The following is a 12,873-nucleotide window of genomic DNA, read 5'->3' as shown; positions in this document are numbered from 1 at the left end:
CAAATCAGACCGATACCAGCATATCGGCAATTTCAATGTATGGCCTATGTCGCCTGTTTCGTTTGATCAAATTATTGCTAAAATGGCGTGTTATTTTTTTTAGATGCATCCCGTCTTTGTATCTGGCATTGTGCGTCTCTTTCAACAATAGCTGTGCTGCCAGTACTGCTAGACTCTAAATGTTCTCTTTCGTCCGACGGTCTACAGGTCCGACTGGAACATTGAATGACCTACGGTAAGAGAAGGGTATGTATACATGTATTTGTTATAAAAAAATGTGGAAATGAAATAGTTTGCAGCACTAGAGTTCAACCCTAACGCACAACCCCACTCCTACCCTTAAAGTGGAATTTATTCAGGACATAATACTATAAAAATCACATCAAATATTACTTCATTTCAGTTATGTTTCAACATATAAAACTAGAAATGAAAAAGGTATGCAGACAGAGAATTTCTTGAATAAACAAGATGCCTTACTAAAATGACATTTTTTACACAAGTTTACAGTGGCATAGATAATTCTTATCTAAAGTCCAGCCGACATTTCAGGCACCTTAATGACCTCTCAACATGAATATGTGCGAAACATTGGAGTAAGGCACTAAATAAACTTTATGGAACTACAAAACTGGTACACTTATTTTTTAATCACTCGATTTTTATTGTTAATATATTTCTATGTTTAAATATTCATTTTTGTGTCAATGACTGATATTGAATTTAATTTCAGTTGTTTAGTAATGCAAATGCCAGTTTTGTGGGTGGAGGGAGAAACGCATCCTATGTATTTTCTTATACTGTGACAGCTCTGTTCCGTCTACTCTATCCGCCGTGGGACAATACCTGTTACCCGCCTTTACATTTGGCTATTTACCTTTGCATGCGCAACAAGTGCGTGATATATCAAACGTTAATACCGGCGACCCACATGGACGACTATTTTCAGTACTAGACAATGAGTGGACAATGGGTGAAAGACACATATGTCCCTAGGTTTTAACGCTCCAAGTGTAAAGAACCAACGCACAGCCATCGAAGATTTATTCAAAGTCTCACTGGAAACGTTGGTATGTTTTGAGCACGAACTGCACATTGTGAGCTTTAGGATCGTTGGATGTGCGCTGTGTATCTGCCACTCGTCCGTAGTTGTCGTCCGCAATTTCTTCAAAGAACAACATGGGTGGTTCCCTTTCATATTCCTTCAAATCTTGGCCATCCGCGCAAAGTTCTGGTTGACATCGAAACAAAAAGAAATCGTTGAAAAATCTTTTCATCAATAGCCGTGAGCCCGATCATTTTGACACATCTTCAGAGAAATGTTCCTTGGGTGACTCCTCTCCCAAATTACTTTAGTTCAAAGATAGTGGGGGAGGGGGCGTGACTACTTTTCTCTATTATGGCTGGATAGAAAACTTTGAAAATCTCATCCCTGAAACCGTACTTGCTCGATCTCAAAATAATTTTCCACGAATGTTTATTATTTGAGACTACATAAATCCTTGAAATCATACATTTTCATTAAAAACGACCGCCAGGGAACGCGACTATTTCTTTCTATATGGCTATATGAAAAACTGAAACTCTTCTCTTAAACTGCTCAGGTGATCCTATATCAAATACCCTCAAATAAATTCCTTTTCGTTAAAACATGGCCTCCAGGTAGCGGGGCTAGTTTTCCATGTAAAGCTTTATTGAAAACTTATCTGAAATTGCTGACTCGATTTCAACATAGTTTCAAAATAATTATGCTTGGGTGACCCACTACTAAATTCCTTCAAAACATTTTGTTTCGTAGAAAAACATGGTCGACACGGGCCGGGGTTAGTTTTCCTTATATTTAGTATATAGCTATTTGGAACCACTGAAACCGCTTGCCCGATTTTACAGTAATTTCACAGCATCGTTCCTTCCTCCAAAATAATTAAATCCAACTTAATATACGGTGAACGATCTATGGCCCTTGTGTTTAGTCAGAGGAGCGGTGATTCAAACTTGCCACCTCTGTCTACATATTACGGTGTCTTTCCAATAATATCTAGCTTTGAAATCATATCATATCATCGATACGATAATGTATATTCTTGACTATTCTACAATTTCAAATTTCCCATAGCGATTACCTCCCCTATCAAGACATTGTTCTTACATTATACATCTCTGTAGTTCTTTACAAATTTCAGATTGTATCAAGGGAGGACTGAACAAAATGATATTCCAGAAATCTACAACACTCTTACTTGTACTCTTCCTGAATCTTTTTGGTATGTCGTTTAAATTACTGCATTGATAATGAATACATTTTTGAAATCAGCGGAACTTTAAGTATGGGGGCCTCCGTGGCCGAGTGGTTAAGGTCGCAGACTTAGAATCATTTGCCCTTCACCGATGTGGGTTCGAGCCTCACTCGAGGCGTTGGATTCTTCATGTGAGGAAGCCTTCCAGCTGGCTTGCGGAAGGTCGGTGGTTCTACCCAGGTACCCGCCCTTGATGAAATAATGCATAGAGGGGCACCTGTGATCTTCCTCTACCATCAAACCTGGAAAGTCGCCATATGGCCTATAATTGTGTCGTTAAAACCCAACAAAACAAAACAAAATTAATGGCCTGAATTTCACCAAGACTTCTTATAAGAAATTCATACACATAGACAATATACATGTACATATCCCGGCACAACCAGTTTCCGACCTCTTAACAAGTTTTATGTCCAGTTTTGTTCACATACATGTCTATGGGCGGCGGTTACCGCCAAAATTAGTAAATATACAATCCATTCATAAACAAGTCAGTCAGTGCAGTGCATTTCAACGCCATCTAGTCTAAAACTCCATCCCGTCCAATAAATTTGCATTCAACGCATTGTATTTTGAAACCATTTAACACAAAACTTCATCCCATCCATCTAAACATGGAACGAAGCATTGAAAAACTTGTTGCGATGCACCGTACTATGAAATCATCCAACAAAACACGATACCATCCAGCTCAATGTGAAGCCGTTTAACACAACATGAGTACGTGCAATGTAAAATGAAATGATTTATTACAACTTGACGCCGTCTAATGCATATTGAAACCGCTTTGTGTAATTAAGAGCGGTGTATAATAACTTGATGCCATGCAGTCCAATGTGAAGACGTTTAACGCAACATAAGTTCGTGCAGTGTAAAAAGAAACGATTCATTAAAGCTTGGCGCCGTCTGATGCATACCGAGGGCTGAGCGCGAAACTATTGTATCTTGTTCTTTATTTATATACAGTTACAATAGTTTCGCGCTCAGCCCACGATACTGAAACCGTGCTGTGTGATTTGGAGCGGCGTATCAAAATTTGATGCCATGCAGCCAAATATGAAGCCGTTTAACGAAACACGAGTACGTGCATTGTAAAAGGTTAATAAGACTATCAGTTCATAAGTTTGCCCTGTTATAGATATAGATTCTGGATCAGTTTTACATAAGAATATCTTAAAATTTGTCCTAAAAACCGACCTTGTGGTAAAATTCTAACATTTAATTTGACACTGTTCCTGCGATTTATCTGACTTATTTTCGTGAAACATCTTCCTTCTTAGTTTAAGCTTTGTCAGAAGTATGCTTCGTGAAACAGACTCAGTAATAGAAATAATAATGACAAAATTAACAAACACTAAAAATCTCCCGAGTTAATTATTAATCATATAATATCAATGTAGGCATGTTTATGTTTTAGACAGTATGTCAAAATTACATATACTTCAATGTACAGTGCATGTTTGTTTGTTTGTTGTTTTTTCGGGGATGGGGGTGGGGGGGGGGGGGGGGGAAGATCTTATGCCATTTCTAAACAGTATTTCATTTTAGGTGGACAGTCAGTTTCCTGCATTTCATACGACCTGAAAGGGGCTTTGTGAACCGAGCGAGCGTAGCAGATACTTGTGGAGATAAAGTTAATACTTGTATGAAATCCAGGAAACTGACTGTCTAACTTAAATGAAATACTGTTTAGAAACTGCATAAGATCTTCCGCCCCAACCCATCACCGAAAAAACAAACAAACAAACAAAAATTGACAAAACATTGCACAGTGAAGTACATGTAATTTATACATACTGTCTAAAAACATAAACATGTTAACATTTATTTTATATGATTAATAATTAAATCGGGAGATCTTTAGTGTTTGTTAATTTTGTCATTATTATTTCTATTACTGAGTCTGTTTCATCATACTTCTGACAAAGCTTAAACTAAGAAGAAAGGTGTTTCACGAAAATAAGTAAGACAAATCGCAGGAACAGTGTCAAATTAAATGTTAGAATTTTACCACAAGGTCGGTTTTTAGGACAAATTTTAAGATATTCTTATGTAAAACTGATCCAGAATCTATATTTATAACAGGGCAAACTTATGAACTGATAGTCTTATTAACCCTTTACAATGCACGTACTCGAGTTTCGTTAAACGGCTTCACATTTGGCTGCATGGCATCAAATTTTGATACGCCGCTCCAAATCACACAACACGGTTTCAGTGTGCATTAGACGGCGCCAAGCTTTAACGAATCGTTTCATTTTACACTACACGAACTCATGTTGCGTTAAACATCTTCACATTGGACTGCATGGCATCAAGTTATTATACACCGCTCTTAATTACACAAATCGGTTTCAATATGCATTAGACGGCGTCAAGTTGTAATAAATCATTTCATTTTACACTGCACGTACTCATGTTGTGTTAAACGGCTTCACATTGAGCTGGATGGTATCATGTTTTGTTGGATGATTTCATAGTACGGTGCATCTCAACAAGTTTTTCAATGCATCGTTCCATGTTTAGATGGATGGAATAAAGTTTTGTGTTAAATGGTTTCAAAATACAATGCGTTGAATGCAAATTTAATGGACGGGATGGAGTTTCAGAGTAGATGGCGTTGAAATGCACTGCACTGACTGACTTGTTTATGAATGGATTGTATATTTACTAATTTTGGCGGTAACCGCCGCCCATACATGTCCAACTCGTTTGTTTAATACCTCAACATTTTCTTTCAGCATAAATGCTATAAAAGCATACCATTTAAGTTTCAAGTTTATTACTGAATCCCTGGCATGATCTCTAATTTTGAAAGTCGTCAGCAGGAAGCCATACTGGAAATTTACAACCTAAATCCGACCATGTGTGGTATTTTCGCTCTTACAAAAAGAAACGGCACTTAACTTTTACTGTAGTTTCATTTCACCATGGCAAACATAGAACACCCACAAATCAGGTCTGGTAACAAACATCAGAACCAATATGGTAGATCAATATACTGTAGGTACACTTCCCTGAATGGCAGCTAGACTACAAATTTATTTATTTATTTTGGTTTTACGGCACACCAACACAATATAGGTTATATGGCGCCAAACAGGACTACAAATTTTGGTTTCACATCTCATTTACATCGAAATAAAAACATGAGGTATGAAATCAAATATTGCATACAGAGTTACAGCAAAACCAAGTGTTAAGACCCTATTAGTCGCCTCTTACGATCATGCACGGGTAAGACAGTGGTTCCAATGCTTTTAATACACAGATCGTCCCAGAACCACATGGGGCAGCTAGACTACAAGGGGTAGGGTGAAGTAAATGGCAGGCAATAGGCATTATCTAAAGAGCTATATCATGTGCACAATAACTCGAGAGAACCTAGGTGTTACATCTGCTACATTGATAACTGTCAAAAAAATGCAATGTATTACTCTACTGCTAAGCTTTTTAATCTTCAATTATTTCAAAATGATCAGAAAATGAAGAAAACAGTTGTAAGGCCGCATCAGAATTGCATTGGTATAATAATTTTGTATGGTATATGCTTCACAATTTTGGTAGGAAACATAAGTTAAGGAATATACATTTAGTGCAAAAGATATGTAAATGATGAATATTGGTTTAAGTAAGGATAGGTAGTAGCCAAGGGAACATGCAGGTATTTTGGTAATAAGAAAAACCTCCTGAAAACATTGTACTGCTACATAAAAGGAATTTATAAACATTTCCAAGTATCAAAACTGAGGGAGAATAGGTTTCTAACATGTTCTGTCTCTGCTGTAAACAATGAAACAATTACAATTGATAGATTAGGCTGGTAAAGATTTTTATCATACAAGATGGTCGAAAGTAGGTGGTGGTCGGAAATAGGTTGTTTGGGGATATAAAAACTCTGAATAGAATAGATCTACTAAAATTCTTTTCTTTATAAAACGAACCAAGTTCCAATGGCAGCAATTCACACAGGTCTGGACTTTTTTATTTTAAACATCAGTGATCTATTTTTTTTCTTCACTAATGATGTGATATTAAATAAGAATGTTAATAAAAGTTGGAATCACGTTTTGCAAGAAATATATTTCATTTGAACAAATATATACTTTGAAGCTCAAAATTCCAAATTGTAGTTGTGGATTGTAGTTGTGGATTGGTGTGTGACACAATGTTTCCCATTAAGAACTCTGAAGTGCCATACTCATTTCATGACCCAGTGCCGTAGCCAGACACAAATTTTAACCGAGGCAATCTAGGGGGTCCGTGGGCATACCCCCTCCCCCTCAAATATTTGTTCTCAGGAAGGCTCTGGTGCGTTCCGGAGCCCTCTCAGATTGTGTTATATAACAATAAAAATCGTCTTTTTAGCCCTATTTATCAGAGTTCTACTTTCATATTTTAAGAAAGAAATATATTGATAACAATGATATTTGGGGATTTATATGGTCGGATACAATCATTTTTGTAACTAAAAGGCAGTAAAATCAGAAAGCCACCAATAAAGACATACAAGAACATGCTATTCATCAGTTTACTAGTAGTTTATTAGTTTATATAGGCCGAGATAGGGAAGGTACGGGAGGGAGCTCTGTCCGTGTTGTGGGGGTGGGGGGTCAGGGGATCTCCCAGTAGAAATTTTTGAAATACAAGTAGGAAATGGTGGCCTCTGGTGCATTTTTCGGTTTAAATTTTAAGGTATGGCGGGGATTTCCCCCTCATTTTAGTGGGGCCAGTGGGCTTTCTTCCTGGAAAATTTTGAAATACAGATTCGAAATGGTGGCCTATGGTGTATTTTTTCGGCGACGCCGTTTAAATTCGTTTTCGTCACCTATGCCACGTGACTTCAGTCAGCAAATCAAACTACTTGATAACGCATTATAGATAATTTATCAAAATGGAAGATTTATGCAACACTCTGCCTGATTGGACGAGAGTGTCAATTTCTTTCACTCTGTTAATTGTGCTACGCTGAGTGAAATGTAGAAAAAGCGTTTATCCTAAACGACGCTGTTCACAGTTTTAAAGCTAACTTTGGCTCAGTATATTTAGCAAGAATATTGATATATCTCAAAATGATAAGTAAGTTTAATAAATATGATAAAAATCTGTTCAAATACCAACATATATCAAATTAAAGAAAGAGCTGAATACGGTCTGCGTATCACATGAATAAGGGTGTGATAAGAGTCTTTTATGTAGAGAAGAGCTTTTAAAAAGATTTTCCTTGTTACAATTGTCATCTGTATATGAAAAAGTTTCTTGCTTTTGTGACTTATTCAATTTGCATATTAAAATGAATACTTGTTTGCTTTGATATATTTGTTATAAATTATTTAACTGATTTATTATATATGAATATCTTTCTTTAGTATGGTATGCAAATATTGAACTCAGTTGAAATCTGTTTTATTATATATATGCTATATAATGACTGAATCTCATTACACTGACATGAAGGTACGCTGCATACAGTTTATCTATGTGATATGACTACGGTCAAACTTTGCTTATGAAACAGAAATATTGAAATAATTACAATTGTATGCTTTGTTTTTTATAGGTGTGACGTCATTGTCCAAAGATTCATGAATAGCGAATATGCATTTGTTAAAGCGGGATCAGTTGGCCCATTTTAGAAATAAATAAAAATAATAAATAAAAAAATCCTTTAATTGATTTTTTCTCATGTATTCTAATCAAACTTGATTTGTAGCATCTTTATTAGGCCCGCAGCCAACTTTGTTCAGCTGGGACATTTAACCCCTTTTAGGGGCTGCTAGAGCTAAAACTAGAAATGCCTTTATACAGCATCTCATGAACAGCTTGGTGGATCTTTGTCATACTTGGTCTGGAGCATCATTATAAGGTCCTCTTCCTTATTAATTTATATAGGAACTTGGGCCCTATTAGGGACCACTATAACTAAAAGTAGATATGCCTTTCTTCGCATTAACCGCTAAAATGTAATGAATTTTTATCAAACTCGATGTGTAACAATATCGTAAGGTCTCTTGATATTTTGTTACAAATGGGGGTAGGGACCAATTTAGCTAAAAATATAAACACGTTTAATGACCTATTCTCATGAACCGCTTCATGAATCTTCATCAAACTACTGCTGTAATTATTCGTCTAAGGATAAACGAAACAAAATTGCAACTCTACGAAACCTTTGCGAAAAATTAAAAGAGAACCATTTAAATTGTTAAAGTGCGGTGTTTAGATTTGCAAAATGTTAGATGAAAGATGAATGTTAGATGAAAAATTCATAAACTTCTTTCCTTATTACAATTCGCCGACCATCATTTTTAAAGATATTTATTGTTTTGTCTTGATTATGAGGTACTGTGTGAGGGGGGCAGGGCATTTTAGGGGCCTCTCTCTCGAAATGGTGGCCTATGGTGCATTGTTTGGTGTAAATGTTTAGGTACTGAATGGGAAAGCCTCTCGTGTTAGGGGTGTTAATGGGCTCTCTCAATGGAAAAAATGAAATACAGATATAAAGTGGTGGCTTCTTGTGCATTTTATGGTCTTAAGTTTCAAGTATGGGGGTACCCTCATTTTAGTGGGGTCACGGTGATTCTTCCCCTGGAAAAATTTTTAATATCGGTATGAAATAGTGGCCTCTGGTGCGTTTTGGGGTTTAAATGTGATAATGATAATAAACAATTGGGTTTGACTTTGATGAGTATAAGTCACTTGTAAGCAAACTGGGGGTGGGGCAAGGGCCTGGCAAGGCTATTAATATGACTGCTAGGATTTCTACCTCACCTTGCCTCAAAGATGTAATGAGGCAAATGATATTCTAATATATTCTATTCATACTTATATACTTTTCTGAATTTTTGTAACTGAATTTTTCATCAGTGTGATAGGCCTACTTTTTACTCTTTTTTTTTTGGCTCCTCAAATTTTAACCGAGGCACCTGCCTCGGTTTGCCTCAGTGTGGCTACGGCGCTGTGACCAAACTCTAACCAAAAATATCAAGCACAGATCTTTCAAGTTATCTCCGAAAGAAATGGCGATGTAATTAAGGGAAAATACTCAACAATAACAAATAAAACAACAACAACAACAACAACAACAAAGATGTGCAATTGCCATTGTTTCGCACCACTTGGGTTTTTTGTGTATGCAAACAAATCATTTTTCACACCAATCATGGTAAATTTAGCAGAAATATTAAAATGGCGAGGTTATCAGAGTTGGCTTAGAAAGGCTTAAAATTTACTTGAAGCGTTGGTTAACTATTACATAAGTAAAATAACTGAGCATTTTTTTTTGTATATTAGATACGGCATGTTGCTTTGATTGTGCTGGAAAGCCCGATGGAGTGTATGAATCGAGTTGCCAGTCAGCAGTCAAGTGTACTAACGGAACTGCCAGTAGGCTAGACTGTACCATACCGCAAGTTGTCAACGAAGAGACTCGAGATTGCGACAAGTAAGAAATTATACAGACCGTAACAGATGGTACTGCGAAGGCATTTCATATTTGATCCGCGCCATGAGAAAACCAACATAGTGCGTTGGCGACCAGCATGGATCCAGACCAGCCTGCGCATCCGCGCAGTCTGGTCAGGATCCATGCTGTTCGCTTTGAAAGCCTATTGCAATTAGAGAAACTGTTAGCGAACAGCAGGCTGGTCTGGATCCATGCTGGTCGCAAATGCACTATGTTGGTTTTCACATGGCGCGGCTCCTTTATTCATTAAATTATTTTATTAAATTTAAATCAAAAGTCATAGATACAAATATGAACTTCAATCAAAAATATAAAAACATAATATGCAGCGAATAGCATATGCTATATTCACAGGTGTTTGAAGCATAATAATGCAGGTTAGTATATTAAGTGGATGGGATATGATAAATAAATGCATACATATATGAGCCGTGCCATGAGAAAACCAACATAGTGGGTTTGCGACCAGCATGGATCCAGACCAACCTGCGCATCCGCGCAGTCTGGTCAGGATCCATGCTGTTCGCTAACAGTTTCTCCAATTCCAATAGGCTTTAAAAGCGAACAGCATGGAGCCTGACCAGACTGCGCGGATGCGCAGGCTGGTCTGGATCCATGCTGGTCGCAAACCCACTATGTTGGTTTTCTCATGGCACGGCTCATTATATTGATAGAGCTTCAAGCGCCTGTGCTATATTATATGCAGGACAAATCTTCGGCGCATTTAAGCTTAACACGGAGAGATCGAACATTTAAGTTAACATGATTTTATACCAGTTGTTTACGAATGACCAAACTCCTATTATAGACGCTTTACACGTATTTTTATTATGGTACTGTGTTATTTATTGACAGTGCTCTTAATGTGAACTCACCTTGTGGAACTTTTCGGGACTGTTCGGTGAGGAATGACGGAGGTTATCCAGACTTGGAAACAAAATGCCAGTGGTACTACATGTGTTCGTACGGTATTTTGTACGGGCACCATAAATGTGCAAAAGGTAAATGTTCAGAACACAGATACCTAATATATAACAAAAGAGAAAGTTTGAAACGTCGTTATTAAAAGCGTGTAATATGATTAATTAAAGTGCGGCGGGGTTGGTATAAGTGATTGTTTTCGAGAAGGCGTAACTCTTGATTCTAAGACCATAATTACGTCAAATTTGCAGTGAACTTAGAAGAAAACATGCGAATCATGATAGCGTATTTCTTGTTTTACTTCATTAAAGTATATAAAAGCTAGAGACATACTCTACGTTATTTTGAACAGCCCTCGTCACATGATTTGTAGGCAGACCTGCATAATAATCTGAACGAGAAACAACTTTAGGCTGCCACAGAACTTTGCAAAACAAATTGCTTTGCTAAATTCAAACGTGTGGATAGAAAACTTCATTTCGTTTTGCATATAGCTTTAACGATTTAAAACAAGACTATTGCCAAGAAATAACAGTTCCCTACTAGAAGGGGCATTTGTCATATTTGATGATACCGGTATAGAAACTATATTTTTCGTATTGAAACTTAACCGATTTGTTTGTTCCTTTGTTTGGTGTTAAACGTTTTTCAACAGTATTTCAGTTATTTCACGGCAGGCAGTTAACATATCCAATGTTCCTGGAACTTTCACACATGATTCAGAGGTGGAAGACGAATTATTTCAGACATAATGTCTTTTATCAAATCGTCACTGAGAACATGCGCCGCACCCAGGAATCGCACTCACGACCTGCGGTCCGCTATCTCCCTGTTGAGCTAAGCGGGTGGGCTCTAAATTAACTGAAGAACCTGTATATTCTCAAAATAACTTATCATCTGTAAGTCACGTTTCATGAAAAAATGTACTCTGAAATTTAAAAAAAATCTTTTGTTACTGACGGATAGACAGACAGCTGAACACAAAATAAAATGATCAGTATATTCCACAACTTGCTTTCCCTCTATAGATCTATCCCCGGTTTCATGAAAAAACAACAACAACACTTGTACTTTTAAAGTTACGATAGAATCCACCATTTTTTACTGAAAGGACAGACAGATGTACGAACAGATGGATAAATTGAGAAAATAATACATATATGCATTTCTCCAGTGTCCTCTGCTTATTTTCCGATTTTCATGGGAAATTTCCTGAACTTTTTACTTTTTATCTTTGTACTTTTTTGTTGCCATTGCAACTATATTTGTTGCATAGCAAGACAGGCATATTCTCCATATTGCGTTATATCTACGTACATATCAAGTTTCATACTTTTTAAACTGTCGCAGAATGCCACTCTGTCACTCTTTAAGTCGTATTTTTTTTTTACTATTTGTTGCCGTAGCAACCGCATGTTTTGCCACATCAAACATGATAGAAGGACGTGCATATTTTCCATATTGCTATCTATCCATGTACCAAGTTTTATAAAAAAATGTTTCGTACATTTAAAGTTATCGCAGGATCACACTGTGTAATGGACAGAGTGATTGTGGACAGACGGAAGGCAAACCGTTTCTCCCCTTACACCAGTTTGGGACCCTGGTAAAATGAAGTTCACGAAGAGCGGACCTAAGTGCAGCTTTTGACGTATGAGGGAGTTTGAAAACACATCTGTCTTAGGTACACGTGGGGTGTTGAAATATAATAGATTATGCACATATGTTCTTTAAATAACATTTTATCTTTTCAGGTTTAGTATGGAACACGATGTTACAAACATGCGACTTCCCATTACATACTTCACCGCCATGTGGCACAAAGAACTGAGTGGAATAATCAGAGCTAAGCGTCATAACAGCACCTAAATAACATTTTTTTTCTGAAACTATGTCATTTATGAAGAATTGAAATAAAATTACAAGTTATCATGTAAAATTATATTTGACTTATTTAGTTAATCAAATGATTTGCAAATACTATCACTATAGTATTCTAATACTTCATTAGGTGTCAGATGGCTATTGTTTGCAAACGTCATTACTCCCGCGTAAATGTTCCCCTATACACGCACTGATTCTTGTTCTGCAGAGACACTTTGGGCGCCGCTTGCCTAGCATATAATTCTACACGATCATATAAAGCGTTTCATTGCTCTCTTTAATTTATCGACAGTCGTATGAGCATTT

At 36.8% G+C, this 12,873-nt stretch overlaps 1 protein-coding gene across 1 annotated transcript; it reads left to right on the top strand.

The window, feature by feature from the left end:
- Nucleotides 1-541: 541 nt before the first annotated feature.
- LOC123534881 (uncharacterized) lies at nt 542-12,541 on the top strand. Its single transcript, XM_045317341.2, has 5 exons — nt 542-634; nt 2,184-2,264; nt 9,591-9,741; nt 10,618-10,763; nt 12,438-12,541. The coding sequence occupies exons 2-5, from the start codon at nt 2,210-2,212 to the stop codon at nt 12,512-12,514; spliced, it is 429 nt and encodes a 142-aa protein (XP_045173276.2). The 5' UTR covers nt 542-634; nt 2,184-2,209; the 3' UTR covers nt 12,515-12,541.
- Nucleotides 12,542-12,873: the final 332 nt, after the last annotated feature.

This window comes from Mercenaria mercenaria, chromosome 12 (genome assembly GCF_021730395.1).
Source record: "Mercenaria mercenaria strain notata chromosome 12, MADL_Memer_1, whole genome shotgun sequence".
In the NCBI taxonomy this organism is placed as follows: Eukaryota; Metazoa; Mollusca; class Bivalvia; order Venerida; family Veneridae; genus Mercenaria; species Mercenaria mercenaria.
The sequence above is the reverse complement of the archived record's forward strand: the minus strand, read 5'-3'. Positions and strand labels throughout refer to the sequence as shown.